The sequence below is a fragment of the Vombatus ursinus genome, unplaced genomic scaffold (genome assembly GCF_900497805.2).
Source record: "Vombatus ursinus unplaced genomic scaffold, bare-nosed wombat genome assembly UNPS02014778.1, whole genome shotgun sequence".
In the NCBI taxonomy this organism is placed as follows: Eukaryota; Metazoa; Chordata; class Mammalia; order Diprotodontia; family Vombatidae; genus Vombatus; species Vombatus ursinus.
The window spans coordinates 5053617-5070613 of NW_020954556.1; the positions used below are offsets into that span (position 1 = coordinate 5053617).

At 40.5% G+C, this 16997-nt stretch overlaps 1 protein-coding gene across 1 annotated transcript; it reads left to right on the forward strand.

Moving 5' to 3' along the window:
* The first annotated feature begins 1781 nt into the window (after positions 1-1781).
* THAP1 (THAP domain containing 1) lies at positions 1782-15386 on the forward strand. Its single transcript, XM_027865448.1, has 3 exons — positions 1782-2083; positions 13521-13716; positions 14101-15386. The coding sequence occupies exons 1-3, from the start codon at positions 2013-2015 to the stop codon at positions 14473-14475; spliced, it is 642 nt and encodes a 213-aa protein (XP_027721249.1). The 5' UTR covers positions 1782-2012; the 3' UTR covers positions 14476-15386.
* The last annotated feature ends 1611 nt before the right edge of the window (positions 15387-16997 follow it).

Sequence of the window (16997 nt, forward strand, 5' to 3'; positions counted from 1 at the left end):
ACACCTACTCTGTGCTAATTACTGAATTACTAATTACTGAAGATACAAAAAAAGTAAGACAATACTCAGGATACAAAGAAGGTTTTGTAAAAGGCTCTTAAGGAGTTTTGAGTCTAATGGGGGAAAAATATCAAAACAACTATGTACAAACAAGTTACATACAGAATAAATTGTAAATAATAGAGAGGCAGGGCACTAGAATTAAAGAGGATGGGGAAAAGCTATCTACAGAACAAAGGATCTTAGGTGGGACTTGAAGGAAGCCAGGGGGTAGATGGAGAAAGAAAGCATTCCAGGCATGGAAGACAGCCAGTGAAAATATCCAGAGTTAAGAGATGAATATCTTTTTCAACAAAGAGCAGCAATATGAAAATGTTTTGCATGACTGCACATGTATAATCTATATTTTTATATAGGGTGTTATTGTTTGCCTTCTGAAGGAGGGGACTGGGGGAAGGATGGAATTTGGAACTCAAAAATTATAAAAATGTAAAAATTGTTTTTATGTGCAATAGAGAAAAAAAATTCTTAAAAAAAAAAAACAGCAAGGAGGAGGTCAAGTAAGAAGATTGGAAAAACGGGGTAGGGTCCAGGAGGAAGGATGTTATAAAGAGCTTTCAACTCCAAACTGGGTATTTTATATTTGATCCTGGAGATGATGGAGAGAAGTCACTGGAGTTTACTGAGTGAAGAGGCATGCGTGTGTGTGTGTGTGTGTGTGTGTGTGTGTGTGTGGTATACATGTTTGCATCTGTGTGTGACATACACCATTTGTTTTCCATATTGAAATCTTTCCCTTGGTTTCTGTTTTAAATCTAGTCAGATTTAATGGCACCTACCTACCTCTCAGGGTTGCTATGAGGATGAAATTAGGTACTGGCAAAGCACTTTGCAAACTTTAACGGGCTATATAAATCCTAACCTAACTATTATTATTTCACCAGAGTACTAAAAGGGTCCATGGCTTAAAAAAAAAAATTGAAACCACTGCTCTAGAAAATGCGTTGTTCAAATTATTAGTCGCCTCCTTCTTCCCCGCCCCCAGAAGTGGAGCTATCACCTATGAATCCATCTAAAACATTCTGAGCAGCAGTAGCTTCAGCAGGTGCCATCCCCAGTGACAATTCAGCCCAATCACGTGCTTCAGACTCCCGACCACCCCTCCCCAGACTAGATGCAGGACTCTGAACAGGTTCCCTCTCCCCAACCCTTAGCCTCAGTTTCTGTATGTGTACGATGAGGATCAGAAGACCTCTCAGCACTTCCAGCTCTACCTTTGTAGGCTTCTCCTAGGAAAGCGCTTCTCCTAGGAAAGCCTTTCTCAAAGGCTGATCAATGCATTGCCTATCATTCACAAGGAGAGGGGCCAAAACTCCAAGTCCAGGGCTTGCAAGGGCTACCTCCCCCAAGTCCAGGGCTTGCAAGCGCTACCTCCCCCGACAGACCAGGCCCGGTGGGCGGGGCTTGTGATTTATCCGCCCCCTGCGTGAGGCGGCATCGCCCCGCCCCTCGTGACTTTCAAACTCCCTCCCAAGGCGGCCTCTCCCCTCAAGCCAAGCCTCAGCCCGGCCTTCTCGCAATAAACTCTGGCTTCGTCGCCGCGGACTTCGCAGGCTCCGCCCCATTCCCCCTCGGCCTCCCAGGGGTAGGGAAGGCGCTGGTCGAATCAGCTTCGCCCGAAGGCGTCGGGACTCCGCCTGCTGTCCGCATCCGAGTGAACGTTAGCTCTGGGCGACGAGCCAATCAGAGCCGTCGTCCGCAGCTCCTCGCGAGAGGTGAGGCTGAAGCTGCCTCCGCCATCTTGGAGATGGGAGCAGACGGGCGATGGCTGTGGTCCTGCTAATGCAAACGACAATACAGACGCATTAAAAGCACCCTGGAGTGAGCCGGACTTTCTCCGCTCCGGCCAGCCGGCGCTAAAGAAGGGAGCGGAGTGTCTAAGTCAGGTGCGCGGTGGCGACGGCGGCAGCTGCTCCTGCCCCTGCCCGCCCCTACGGGCCAAAGCCGGAAGGATGGTGCAGTCCTGCTCCGCCTATGGCTGCAGGAACCGCTACGACAAGGATAAACCCGTTTCCTTTCACAAGTGAGTTTCCGGAGCGCGGCACGGGAACGGGATCAGCCTTAGCCCCACCGGGGGATAGGGGGCGCGCGGAGGGTCAGGAAGGGGGGCGGAGCCAGGCGCGTGTCCTAGCGGGCGCGCGGCGGCGCAGCAGGGCGAGCGCGTGCGCTTATGAGGGGCGGGCCCACCGACGGGTGGGGCGGGGCCAGCATGGCTCCTGGAGGCGCGAAGCACGATCCTTGAAGGCCCATTCCCGGCCAGGCCCCGTTCGGCCTGCGGCGGCCCCGGTGCTGCTCCGGCCCCTGATGACCGCTTCACGCGTTCGAGGCCACAGCCCCGACAGCTGGGCAGGGCCCACCCCTCCAATGGCTTCCGAGGCCGAGGTCACCTCCCTAGAGGATGGAGATGTTCGGCCTAGGGACGGAGCGCCCCCTTGGGCTTCGGCCCAGGCCTTGCATATCGGCCAGGCCTGTGAGGCCTCCTCCCCGGGCTTCCCGACGGCTCGGAACCCACTCTCGGGGTAATGGCTGGACCCTTGACCATAAGGCGCCGGTGGCGATGAGGCCGGGGCCTCGTGCCCAGCCAGGTGCCGGTGTCCTTCGAGAGCGCCTGGGGCTTCCCTCCCGGCAGGCGCGGTGGGTACTGCGCAGGGCCTGGAGTCAGCAAGACCCGAATTTAAATGCAGCCTCAGACCCTTGCTGGCTGTGTGACTCAGGGCAAGTCATTTATAGCCTCAGTCTGCCTCAGTTCGCCTATCTGTAAAATGGGGGTATTGTTCGCCCCTATCTCCCAGGGTTTGCCAGAGCGTTAAATGAGATCATGTTTGTAAAGTGCTTTGCAAACCTCAAAGTACTGTTTAAGCCCTAGCTGTTGTTATTGGTGGTTGGTAAGGCAATGCATGCGTTTATCAAACACTTACAATGTGCTAAGCTCTGGGGATACAATAATAAATATTTGTCATTTGCTGCACGTGACCTCGGTGACCCAGCCCAGGATTTGAGCCAGTGGATTTCGTTGGAAAGACCGGTGTGCATTCTGCCCATTGCTTATAATTTATTGGGAGCCAGCGAATTAGGTTGGACTTTGAATGGAAAACCTTGGTTTCCCTCCTGCCTCCACACTGGCCCTGAACCCATAGGTGTATTACTTACTCTCTGTGAGTCTCAGTATTCTCATCTGTAAAATGATGCTAAGAATGTAAACTTGTTTCACTGGTAGTTTCTCTTCATCTCCCCCCAAATATATTTAGTACTTTAAAACCTCTGTGCCTGATGCTTTGAAAGGCTTTGGAGATACACAAAGATGAAACAGCCCTTGCCCTGAAGGAGATTAGGAGATTCCATCCTGTTGGGGAGTCAGAGTGTGTGTGTGTGTGTGTGTGTGTGTGTGTGTGTGCGCGCACACTAATTTGGAAGTGAGATAGGTATTAGATTAAAGATCTAGAAAGGCTTCATATGGTCTCATTGAGGTTCATTTTAAAGGAAACAAGGGATTCCAGGCATTGGAGATGAAGGGTATTCCAAGAATTTGCCAGTGCACAGGTTCTGAGTAAGAAAACAGATTGTTAAGTGTAAGGAACAATAACAAAGCCAGTTCAGTTGAATCAGAGAGTGTGGGAAGGGAGGTAAGAAAGGTAGGTAGGTTGTGGGCAGGTTGTAAAAGATTTTAAAAGCCAGAGGAGTTTATGTTTGGTCCTGGCAGAACCATGAGTTGGCAAGGTGGTGACACAAAGTTAGGGATTGTGGTAAAGGGCTGGAATGATGAGAGACTTGAGGCCAGGAGACTAATTTGTAGGTGATATGACCCCAGACTAGGGTGATAGTACTGTGAATGGACAGGAGATTGACATGAAAGATGTAGCCATAGATAGGACGAGATTTGGCAGCTGATTTGAGAAGAGGATGGCATAGTTTGTAAATCTGAGTGGAAGGATGGTGGTGCGCTCCACAAAAATAGGGAAGATCTGATGTGAGAGGTTCAAATGAGATCATGTATTTTCTTTGCAAATCTTAAGTACTATATAAATTTCAACTGTTGTTATTATGGGGGGGGGGTTGGAGGTAATGTAAACAGCCTGCCAGGATCCCTAAATATCCCTCAACAGCCAGAGGCACATACGCTGACAGTGTTTTGCTCAAGAATGCCCAGTGCTTTCCTGTAAAACAAATCTTAATTCTGAACCTTTTTTTGTGTAGTGGACCTCTGTGGCAGTCCTTAGAAGTTCCCTTTTTAGAATGACCCCTTTTTGGAATGTTTTTAAATGCACAACATACATAGGATTACAAAGGAAACCAATGATAGTGAAATACCATTGGGGGGCAGCTAGGTGGCACAGTGGATAGAGCACCAGCGCTGAAGTCAGGAGGACCTGGGTTTAAATCCGGCCTCAGATCAAACACTTGACACTTACTAGCTGTGTGACCCTGGGCAAGTCACTTAACCCCAATTGCCTTTAAAAAAAAAAGTGATAGTGAAATACCATTATCAAAGTAATTTTTTTTTTAGTTCACAAACCAGGTTAGAAAACCTCTTTCTATCTAGGAAAGTTTGCTTTCTTGAAAGATATTTTCACTAATTGTTAAGATTTTTTTTAGATTTTTATCCTCACTATATCAGAAAACTAAGTTTGATTTGACCAATAAGTTCTAAAGAAGAGGAGTGTTGTCACGGGTGAATTCAAATAATTCTAAAGACTGTCCTGTAAAATGAGAACTAGACTTGTTATTGATTGGCCCAGCTAAACAAAACTGGAAGCAGTAGTTAGGAAAAAGGGGAGGGGAAAGTCCAGAGAGACAGATTTCTACATGGCAAAGTGGAAAGAACTCCAGGCCTGAAGTCCAAGAAGACCTAAATTCAAATTTGGCCTAAAAAAAAAAAAAAATTCTGGCCTCAGACACTAGCTGTTTGACTCTGGGTACATTACTTAACCTCTGTTTGTCTTGTCTGTTAAATGGGGATGATAATAGTGCCTACCTTCCAGGGTTGTTGTAAAGATCAAATGAGATAATTGTATAGCACTTAGGACAGTAGTTGTCCAAAAGTACCTTGGATAACTTGAGAAGTAGTGAGTTCCTAAGAATTATAATAATAATATAAGCATTTATATTGTACTTTATATGATCTCAGTTGATCACTGGAGGTCTTCAAGAAAAAGTTTATCAGTCACTTGTTGGAATCATTGTAGAAGGGATTCTAGTTCACTAAGTGAACTCAAGCCCCTTCCAAAGTGTGACTACTCTCTGAGAATTATTAATTAAAAATTTTACCATGAAAAATAGATTGAAACCATTTTAGATAGTCTTCGTTTTAAAAAGTCAACCGAAAAGCTATCTATAGTTATATGGAAAAAATGTTCTAAATCACTATTGATTAGAAAAATGCAAATTAAAACAACTCTGAAGGTACCATGTCACATGTATCAGATTGACTAATATGAAAAAAAAAAGGAAAATGTTGGATGTCGGAGGGGAGATGGGAAAACTGGTACACTAATGTACTGTTGGTGGAGTTTTGAACTGATCCAACCATTCTAGAGAGCTATTTGGAACTATGCCCAAAGATCTATAAAACCATGCATATCCTTTGACCCAGCAATACCACTGCTAGGTCTATATCCCAAAGACATCCAGAAAAGGGGGGTATTTATAGTAGCTCTTTTTGTGGTGGCTAAGAATTGGAAATCGAAGGAATGCCTCTCAATTGGTGAATGGTTAAACAAGCTTATGGTATGTGATGTAATGGAATATTATTGTGCTATAAGAAATGACTAGCAGGATGATTTCAGAAAAACCTAGAAAGACTTACATGAACTGATCCATAGTAAAGTGAATGGAACCAGAAAGACACCATACACAGTTAACAGCAATATTATTTGAGGAAAAACTGTGAACGACTTAGCTAATCTCAGCAATCCAGTGATCCAAGACTATCCCAAAAGACTAATGATGAAGCATAGTATCCACCCCCAGAGAAAGAACTGACATTGTTTGAATACAGACTGAAACATGCTGTTTTTCATTTTTTCTTTCATTTTTTTTCTTTTATTCTAGTCTTCTTGTACAAAATGACTGATATAGAAATATTTTACATAATTGTACATGTATAATCTATATCTGATTGCTTACTGTCTCAGGGAGATGGGAGGGGGTAGAGAGGGAGAAGGATAGAATTTGGAACTCAAAACTTCAAAAATGTTAAAGAATTGGAAAAAAAGTTAACAGTATTTTATTTTGATATTAAAAATCAACTGAGAATTCTAAAATTAAAGAATTATAAGATTTAAAACTAGAAGAAATCTGAGAATCTGAAAGCCCCCTCATTTTATAATTCACTTTAAAAGAACACCATTTGCACTTGAGTTTCAGGGAGGAGTCCTACCCTCTATACCTCCCCCCAAGTACATGTTTTGGCTAGTGTCTAAAATTCAGTGTTTTCATTGTTTTGTGAAGACAGCCTAAGTAGACTTTTAACCCTGTCTAAATTCACTAATTTGCAGACTTACTGTTTAACAGACTGGGTACAAGTATATGTGCCAGTTAAACACTGGATACTCCATTAGTAAGAAAGTTCTTATGATGAAATCAACCAACCAACATGCGTTGGTTGAGCTCCTACTATATGTTCAGCACTGTGAAGGATATACAAGTATAAGCTTTCAAAGATTTTCAAATCTATTTAGAAAGGTGACAGACACTTGTGAAACAACAGTAAAACACTGTAAGACAATAAATCTTTGTGTAGTACTGACACTTATGTGGAAGTTTAGAGGCAAGGGTTAATGAGGTGTTGGAGTCATTGGGGCTTCATGTGGGGAAAAGAACATAGCTATCAAGAATGAAGGAAATTTGAGGCAGATATTAAAGTAGAGCAGATTTGCTAAAGCTTCCCTGTATAAAGAGGAAAACAAGTGTTACCAGAATTTCAGGGACTTTTATAAACTTTTCGTTTTAAGGATTTTTCTTTTGTAATGTGAGTATAACATAATATTACTGTTAATATTTTGAGTAGCATTATTGATAGTTTAATAAAATAAAATGAATTTTTCCTTTTGATTATGTGATTTCTAAAAGTTTACTAAAATTCTTAAGTATAAGTAAGCCAGAGGTCAAAACTTTTTTCTTTTTTCTTTTTTTCTTTTTTCTTTTTTTTTTTTTTGGTTTTTTTTTTTGGCTTTTTTTGGTGAGGCAGTTGGGGTTAAGTGACTTGCCCAGGGTCATACAGTTAGTAAGTGTCAAGTGTCAGGCCGGATTTGAACTCAGTCAAAACATTTTCCTAGTAAACCGCATAGCCAGTTTGGTGTGGAGCTGCAAAATAGTGAACATTTACCTGACATATAAAGGTCTACAAAGTGCTTTACATATATTATTACATTTGATCCTCATCACAGTCCTGGGAAGTAGGTGCTATTATTATCCCAATTTTATTTGTCCATTTATTTATTTTTAAAGACTGGATCTCTCCATCTCACCCAAGCTGGAAGTGCAAGTCCCACACTGATCAGCACAGGACCTTTGACCTTTATTTCCAACCAAATGGTTTGCCTTTCTTAGTCAACTTGGACCCTCCATCCCTCTCCTCCTTTACCCTTTTCCTCCACATTAATGCCGAACAATAGAGATATCTTAGCCTGGTACAACTCAGAACTCCCCAGCTCAAGACACCCTCTCTTCTCCACCAAATCCTGAACCTCCCTGGTAACTGGAATTACGAGTATATGCCACCACACCAAGCATATTACCTCCATTTTACAGATGAGGAAATTGAGGCAGGCAACAAATGACTTCCCCAGAGTCACATATCAAGTGTCTGAGTCAGTATTTACACTCAAGGTCTTCCTAACTCTTAATTTTAGCACTATCCATTGGACAACCTAGCTAATCCTTATATGTAATAGTAATTTAAGCGTTACAAAGCACTTTACATAATCCCATTTGGTCCAACAACAGTCCATTGAGATAAATATTAAAATTAGGCTCAGAGTCCCAAGCTGAATTTGAATCAGGTCCCAATTGACTCTAGCATCCTTTTGGAAAGAACATATCTATGAGAGGCAGCCTGATGGAGGCAGGAAGACTGCCATTTGCTGGCTATGTGACTGTGAGCAAATCCTTTTTTTATGTCTGTTGTCTAAGATGGAGATACTATTTATTACTTGTACTGCTTATTTCACAGGAGAGGTTCAGGTGTCCAGCAGCACTCATGAAAATTGAAAGCATTAGAAAGAGATAAGCTGCTACCTTGTTAACCAAGAGCTTTTTTGTACACAAGACAACTTGAGGCTTCAGAAGGGGAAGGGATTTGCCCAAACTCCTACAGATAGAATGACTGGCCTTCTTCTGACTCTACATTCAGGGCTATTTCTGCCATACTGGCAAGTGCCAATCTTTGTAGAGATATGCTAATTATGTGCAAATACATATATGATGCGGTCTGGAGGTTAGGGGTCCTGGAACCCCAAAATCACGACACCCGGGTCCTGCCCGAAAGAATTCGATCCAAGCCTTTTTGCAGCCAAAAACAAGGTTTATTGAAGATTCACCATATTAGCTAGACTCTTAAGGAATCTGAGCATCTATGGGCTATTGCCTAGATTCTAAGAATCAGAGCATCTTAATGGAGACAAGATGGACCTTATATACAGAAAGACTGTGGGAGGGATCTAAGAGTAGCCAAGTAGTTTGGGGTGATGGGAGGAAGGGCCTGAGGAGATCTGGATGGGAGTGGCTAGTAAGCTGGGGTGAACAGAACTCCTGTGACCTGGACCTCGTGGCCAAGGGAGAATGGAGCCTAGCTAGGATTAAGGGTGGGAAATGGGGGGGGGGCCATAGGGAGGTAAGACAATGGAGGGGAGATTGGGTGTAGACAATGAAAGACCAGTTGATGGGATTATAGCCTCAGGGGAACGCCAGAGATTTGGCCTTGTGGGAAAGTCCAGGGTTTTTCCTTTCTGGGGCCCAGATTCCAACCCCATCATATGTGGTACTATTAATATCGTAAAGGGAAATTCTAATGAGGCTAATCCATGGGCATGGCACAAAAGTGCAGAAATTTAGTCTAGACAGTGCTGGTATTTTAGCATACGACCTTGGACCAGTCGTTTTTCTGTGCGTCAGTGACCTCATCAGTAAAATAAAGATAATTTCCAAGACTGATTTCATTCTTAGGAAAGATCGTAAAATTATGAAACTTGATGGTTTCTTAGGAAAGACCATGAAATTATGAAACTTAAAGGTCATGGTGTGGTAGGAATAATGTTGGATTTGGCAGGAGACCTGGATTTGAATCTTGGCTTGGCTGTACTTTCTTTGTGATCCTGGGAACATCACTTACCGCTCTGGCCTACAGTCCTTCCTCTAAAATGGAAGGGTTGGACTAGATGAACGCTAAGGACTCTTCAGCTCATAATCTAAGATCTTCTTGTCTAATAGTATATATTCACATAGCACTGAAAGTGCTCATGGGCATTATCTCATTCAAGCTTTACCACAATCCTGTGAAGGAGATGCGACAGGTATTATTATATATTTTATAGTTGGAAACTGAAATTCACAGTAACCTACCTATGATGACACAGCTAGTGTCAGAGGCAGGTTTTGAACCCAAGTTTTTGGGTTAAACTCTAGGTCCAGCAGGTATATCTACTAAAATGCCTCTCAAGTCCAGCCCCCTTTATTTTACGAATGAGGAAATTGATTAGTCACTAGATGTTTTATTTTTAACATAGACAAATATTAAATTGTCAACAAATTGCCAGCTGAATAAAATCTAATCTCGGGCTTTGGTGATAACATGCTGACATCAATGACCAAAAGAAACTTTGATGAGGATGGGAGCTAATCCCAAAAAGGAAAAACCTTGGACTTTCCCACATGGCCAAATCTATGGTGTTCACCTGAGGCTATAATCCCATCAACTGGCCTTTCTTTGTGGCTACACCCAATCATCCTATTCTGTTAGCCTTAACCTAGCCTAGCCCTCCCAATCTCCCCTAGCCATTTCCCACACTTAATCCTAGCTAGGCCCCATTGTCCAGGTCCCTGGAGTTCTCTTCACCCCAGTTTACTTTCAGATCTTCCTTAGACCCCAAACTACTTGGCCACTCTTAAATCCCTCCCACAGTCTTTCTATATATAAGGTCCATCTTGTCACCATTAAGGTGTTTAGATTCTTGGAGCAGCTAGGTGGCTTAGTGGGTAGAGCACATGCCCTGGAGTCAGGAGGACCTGAGTTCAAATCCAGACTCAGACACATAACACTAGCTGTGTGACTCTGGGCAAGTCACTTAACCCCAATTGCCAAAAAAGAAAAAGAAAAAGCCCTTAGATTCTTAAAATCTAGCCAATACCTCACAGACTCTCAGATTCCTCAAGAGTCTGGCTAATATGGCGGATCTTTAATAAACCTTGTGTTTGGCTGAATGAAGGCTTGGGTCAAATTCTTTCAGGCAGAACCTGTGTGTCGTTGAAGAGGGGCGTTTGAGGTGCTCTTAGATGCACAGAGGCACCCCAAGATTGTGGGAAAAAGCCCAAATCACGGCGCGGATCTGCCTGAATGAATTCAACTCAGATCTTCCAGCCAGAGAAAAAGTTTATTAAAGATAAGCATATAGGCCAGACTCCAAAGGAACCCAAACATCAGTGATCTAAATAGGGTTCAAGGTGGTCAGGTGACTCTCACAAGAAAGAGCAGCGTGAGGCAGTCAGCATGGGGTCTCATCCTCTAGGGGCATGAGAAATTCCATGGGGTCTCATCCTCTAGGGGCATGAGAAATTCCCAGAGCCTGAGTCGGGGCGGGGGTGGATAGGCCATGTGACGCCCTTAGGATGGGCGGACATGAGGTGTCTCAGCTTCTAAGTTTGAGAACAGCTCAGCATCAGAATGGGGGAAAGGTGAGCCTTAAGTACAGACTGATTGGGGTGGGGCCAAGCAGTTTGGGGTGAGGGGAGGAGGGGTCTAGGGAGATCTGGATGGGGGCGGCCAGCAAGCTGGGGCAAAGGCTACACTGGCGCCTAGCTAGGATTAAGGGTGGGAATGGCCAGGAAGGCAAAACAATGGGAAAGCCAGTTGATGGGGGAGGTGGGTCCTTTGGAAAAGGGTCCAGGTGAGAATTTCTGTTTGGAATGTCTGAGTGATTTGAACAGACAATGAGAATAGATAATGAAGGGAGCTGGAAGGGGAAGTTTGCTTTCAAAGGGAAATAAGGCAGTTTCTAAAACGTTAAGGGTTTCCTGGGACCGGTAAACAAAACTGAAGCCAGCTTCTTTTTGTCAAAGAGAGATAAGTGAGTCTACAAGGAATCTTAAAGTTTTAAGGTTTTTCTGGGAATTGTAGGTAAACCTCTTCATTGTGATCTCAGGGTCCCAGCGCCCCTAAACCTGTAGACCTCATCAATACCAGCATAAATCTCTAAAGCAAGCTCTTCCTTCACGTAGACAGAAACTTTTAGATTTTTGTGAGAAAATTTCTATTTCAAAAAATATACTTTGAAATTTGAAAATCAAAGCAATTAAGCTGAGAGTAAAGAAACATTCTTCAACCAATTCCTGTTTATTTTCAAAGGACTATTTAAACTTCTTTCTACTTTCCAAGAATGATTTTCAGATTGGGGAAATAGAAATTAAACTGGATGGACCTCAGAAAAACAGGGAAACTTAAAGCTACCTTCGTAATTGTCCTGCTGGCAGTTAGGCCAAGAAGGAAGGAGAGAAGAGGGGGGAAACGAGTTTCTCAGCCAAAGGAGTTAGGTTTACGTGGTCTACTTCTCCTATTCCTCTCCTGTTGGAGGAGCAGTAATGGTCAAAAATGATTCTGAAAGGCCTTCATTCTCTTCCTGTGGATTAGGAATTAATTATGAGGCAAAACATTAAGTGATGTTCTTTTCCCATTTTTCCCATATTTTTAGAAATTTACGTTAATTACGATAAGAGCATTAGATTGGTTCATCATGCCTTACTGTGTAATAATCTTGAACAAATTACTACCTCTTGATTCAGTTTCATCATGTTTAAAATGAGAGGTTAGCTTTTAAGATCCCTCTCTACTCTAAGAAGAGTGTTTGTTTTGTCTAACTTTGGAATAGTCAGAGTGGCAGTCATTGTATGTTCAGTCTCTTTTCCGAAAGATGTCTCCCAGCTTTGTCCTAACATTGTCCTGGTGAGGTGGTAACTGGGGGTGATTGAAAGGTGACAGAGTAAATCCTTGTACAGAAACTTGTTAAGAAACTAGTTTATTTTTATTTGTAGATATTTTCCCTGCTTCAGGAATCCAAATATAGATTATTTTTAGTTCTCTTCATTTTTGAGCTTATATTCTCTAAGTCTTTAGAGAGTAATGTGGAATATAAGTGTTGAAAACTTATGTAATTTGGGAATGTTACAATTTTTTCTTGGCTCCTATGGTTCATTGTCCTAGGTGGAATGTAACTGAGCCAGAAAATTGTTTGCTACATTGCCAATAGTGTCATTATGTATCTAATTACCAGGTTAAGTACAATTAATAATATCCTAAAATACTTGCTTTTATTTTTTTAATTTTTCAGTGCTTTTTCTGAGTTTATAGTTTTTATTAAACTGAATGTTTTACATTATGTTATGTTATAGCCTAAGGGTTACTTTAAAATAATTTTATGAAAACTAATTTTTCACTATAATTTTCGCAAATGAAACTGCTGATGATTTCCTGCTTCTTAGGTTGTTTTTTTCTCTTCTTTTACTGGTTAAGCTCAATCACTAATAATTCCACGTGATTAGTTCTTAGAGAAAGTTTAGTTTCTGACTTTTTAAATTTTTAAATCCTGGGTGAAAAGAGATTGTTGAATAATAATTCTTTTTCCTTGAAAGGTGCTTTACTTCAGATTCTTACCTTTTCTCCATCTGGAAGATAATTACATTCCTTAAGGGATGAAATTTAACTATGACTTACTCAAATGCAGTTTAATTCAGTTCTTATGCAAAATGTGTTTTGGGTGTTTTTCCTTTGTGAACCTTTTAAAATGCTATTAAAGAATAAAACTTAGCTTTTAAAAAACAATATAGATAAATGGAGCTGTTCTTATACAAAGTTGCATTCTGCATTTAGACTATCTACCTTTCCAGCTCTTGGCTTGGTGATTTAATCTATAGTTACTTTCTTCCTCCCTGAAACCTTACTCCTTTTGACTTTCTCTTGGCTTTGAGGTGACTGACTTTTGGTGCTTGAAGACTGCCAGTGGAGCGTAAGCTGGGGTAGTTATGGCATTCAGTAATAGACTACATATGTGTCCAAGGACTGACCTAGCTGAGCGCATACTAGATCATCTCACTCTCAGCTGCATGAAATGTCGGAGATCTCTGTTAGTGGACAGGAAGTATCCTCAATGATGGAATCTTGGAGCTTTTGAAATTTAAAAGATAATAACTTTCATAATTCCTTTAAAAATTTCACAGGCATGACAAGATTACAGAATTGAATTCTTCTTTTGTAGGTTTCCTCTTACGCGACCTGATCTTTGTAAAAAATGGGAGGCTGCTGTCAGAAGAAAAAACTTTAAACCCAGCAAATACAGCAGTATTTGTTCAGAACACTTTACTCCAGACTGCTTTAAGAGAGAATGCAACAATAAGCTACTGAAGGAGAATGCTGTACCCACAATATTTTGTTTTACTGAACCAGAAGACAAGGTAATAATGATTTTTTAAGTTAAAAAATGGTCTTATTAATTTTAAATGGTTTCAGGCATAGTTACTTAATCCACTTTTGCATCTTACTCCAAGGTTATAGTATGCCTAAACAAATATGACGCTATACTTTGTTTTTCTGTTAATCAGCTGAAAGTTCAGTCTCAATATATTTTTCTTCTTAAATGATTGTCCACAAATCTTTATTTTATACGCCCCTTTACATAAAATTTACATAAAAATGAGGTTAAAATTTTAAAACCTTCAGTTCCTTCAAGAGAGAAGTCTTTTAACTATGCTTCAAATGATGACATTTAGGTTATTCATGCTGGCTATTGAGGTCAGTTTTATTTTGAATTACTAAATTACTTTGCCCTATTGTTTTAGAATGAGGACCTCATGGAGCAACGAGAACAGCTCCCACCCCGTCCTCTAACGCCTCCTGTTTCCCAAGTTGATGCTGCTCTTGGATTATTGATGCCACCTCTTCACACCCCTAATAATCTTGCAGTTTTCTGTGACCACAACTACACTGTAGAAGATACAGTGCATCAAAGGAAAAGGATTCAGCAGCTTGAAGAACAAGTGGAAAAACTTAGAAAGAAGCTCAAGACTGCTCAGCAGCGATGCCGAAGACAAGAGCGGCAGCTGGAAAAGCTCAAGGAGGTTGTGCAGTTTCAGAAAGAAAAGGATGCATTATCTGGAAGGGGCTATGTGATTCTGCCCAATGACTACTATGAAATAGTAGAAGTTCCAGCATGAAAACATCCACACACATTGAGGGGTCTGTATTACAGGGCCTCATCAGATGAACAGGAGATTCGTTTGGAAAATTAAACATTCTTAATTTCCTTATGTAAAAGCACTTCAGGACTTTAAAACAATAAAGTGGATACGAAATGTTAAAATGTAAATTTTGTCCATAGTAATTTTAGTTTTTTTACAATTTGACAAATTTTAAAAGTTATAGACTAACCTCAGAGTGACAAGTTTATAATACCTGTTCTAAGATAGATTTTTTTTTCTATTTTCAGTATTTATAGAAATAGTATATCTGAAGTGAAAAGAATTTCATGCAGTAAAAATGATGTAAGTCTGAAATGAAAAATATTGAAATCTGTTGGTTGAAAGAACTGGTGATGATTTAAATAGAAAGTATGGGTCAGATCACGAAACATACCTTGTCAGCATAAATTGACTATATTTTCAAATTAGTTTATTCATCTCTCTGCATCAGTTGGCTAGGCTGTGTTTTGTGTCAAAGGTTTAGTTGTCTCTGGGAAGGAAAATATTAAAATGCTCTCAGATTTGACAGTTAATTCTTTTCTCCATTCTCTGCATACTTTTGCCTAAAATGTTTTCACATTGTAATGACTCAAGAATTTTTCAATACTGGTAATCTTTACTTTACAGAGTAGATATATTCTAGCTCTGTTGACCATAAAATGAATTTCTTTAAGGATTCTACTTACCTTCTCTACCCCTCAACCCCATTCCTGTTATGACATGTTTCCGCAAGGGGAAAAAAAAAAACTGAGTGAACTATTAAAATTTTTTGGCAAGGAAGGGATAAAGATGGTATCTAGATCTTGACATACTCTTGGATCATTTCTCCTCATCCCTTTTGGACTGAGTTTTATAATGTGTTAATAGTGCTGATCAGTAATATCATTCTTCAGTAAGTATACCATCTTTATGGACTCTATAACCTAAAATTCCCTTAGGTTCCATTCAAATAGAAAAAAAAATTAGTTTTTAAAATTTTCTACTTTATCATAACAATAGTAATAATAACAGCTCACTTTCTTATCTAGCACTTTAAAGTTTACAAAGCTTGTGTTTTCTCAGTTTAAGTGCTAAATTCTTTATATCAAGTTTTCTAAAAATGAGGGGAAATAGATTTAAAAAATAATCTGATTAATACTTCATTTACCTTTTTATTAAATGTGGTTTAACCACAAAGTTTCTTAGTAGAACTTTTAAGAATTGGATTCTGACTTAGATTTGCCCATAAAGAAGACTGGTGAAACAGGGGACCATTCTATAAGAAGACTTAGAAATGCATTCCTGGGTAGCCAGATCAATCAGCAAGTATTTATTAAGTACCTACTATGTGCCTAGCACTGTGCTGGCCATTTAAAAACAAAAATTAAATCCCTACCCTCAAAGAGCTTACATTTTATTTGGGAAGGACTTATACGTGTCTAAGCATATAAGCGACACAATGCAGTAAAAAAAATTTGACAGTCCCTCCTCAACTCTGCCATCCTTTCCTAGGGCTACCCACCTCTCTGACATTTTATCTAGATAGAGTATTACCTTATGCCAGATATGCCAGTGTTTGAAACCAAAATGTGTTCCAAACTACTGCCCATATGGAGAAGTTTAAGCATTAGACTTCCATGTTTAACATTTAAGAATATTTTTAAAGTACATTGAATAATGACCCTATTATTGATAGAGCTGGATTGAATAGGGGTTAGAGCTATGACTTCATTAGTATAGGGAACGTGGAAGTTGAGGGAACTGCCCATGCACCTTGGCACCTTCTTTACAACTTAAAATCTTAGTTCCCCAGAATACTGAGAAGTTAAATGACTTATGCAGGATCACACAGCTAGGCCAGCTCTATGCACTCTACTATACTATCCAGTTAAAATATGGGAATCACAGGTTCTCAGTTACTTATCTAGGCATAGCCTTTTGGTCTTGGATTCACAGTGGCTTAATTTTTCTAAGGAATCAGTGAAAAAACTAGAAGTATTAAAATTAATTATTTGAACCATGTTCATTCTTCGCTGATAGCTATCACCTCAGCATTAGTTTTGAATTGAAATTAGAAAACTATCTCTAGCCATGCCTGGACCTTAGGCTACTGATGAAGTAAAAACTATTGCTAAACATTATTTTGCTTTCATGTGTTCCCCTCAGCACTTGTTAAAGAATATGGATGGGTAAATGATTTACTCTGTCTTCTTTACATCATCAACTTGAGGTTGTTTCTATGCAAAAATCTGTCACTATGTTTTCAATCAGGATTTTCTCTCAAACTTCACGTTGAATTAGGACTAAATATTCAACTTAATATAGAGATAAAAACCATAATGACATAGCATTTTATTTTATTTTTAACTCTCTTGCCTTATCAGAAATAAGTACCCATCTAGAGAGAACTGAACTATTAACACCTACTTATCTTTAAAATCTGTTAATGCTTTACTGCAGGTATTCTTAACCTTTTTTTTTTTTTAAATGTGTAATGGACCCTTTTGGCAGTCTGGTGA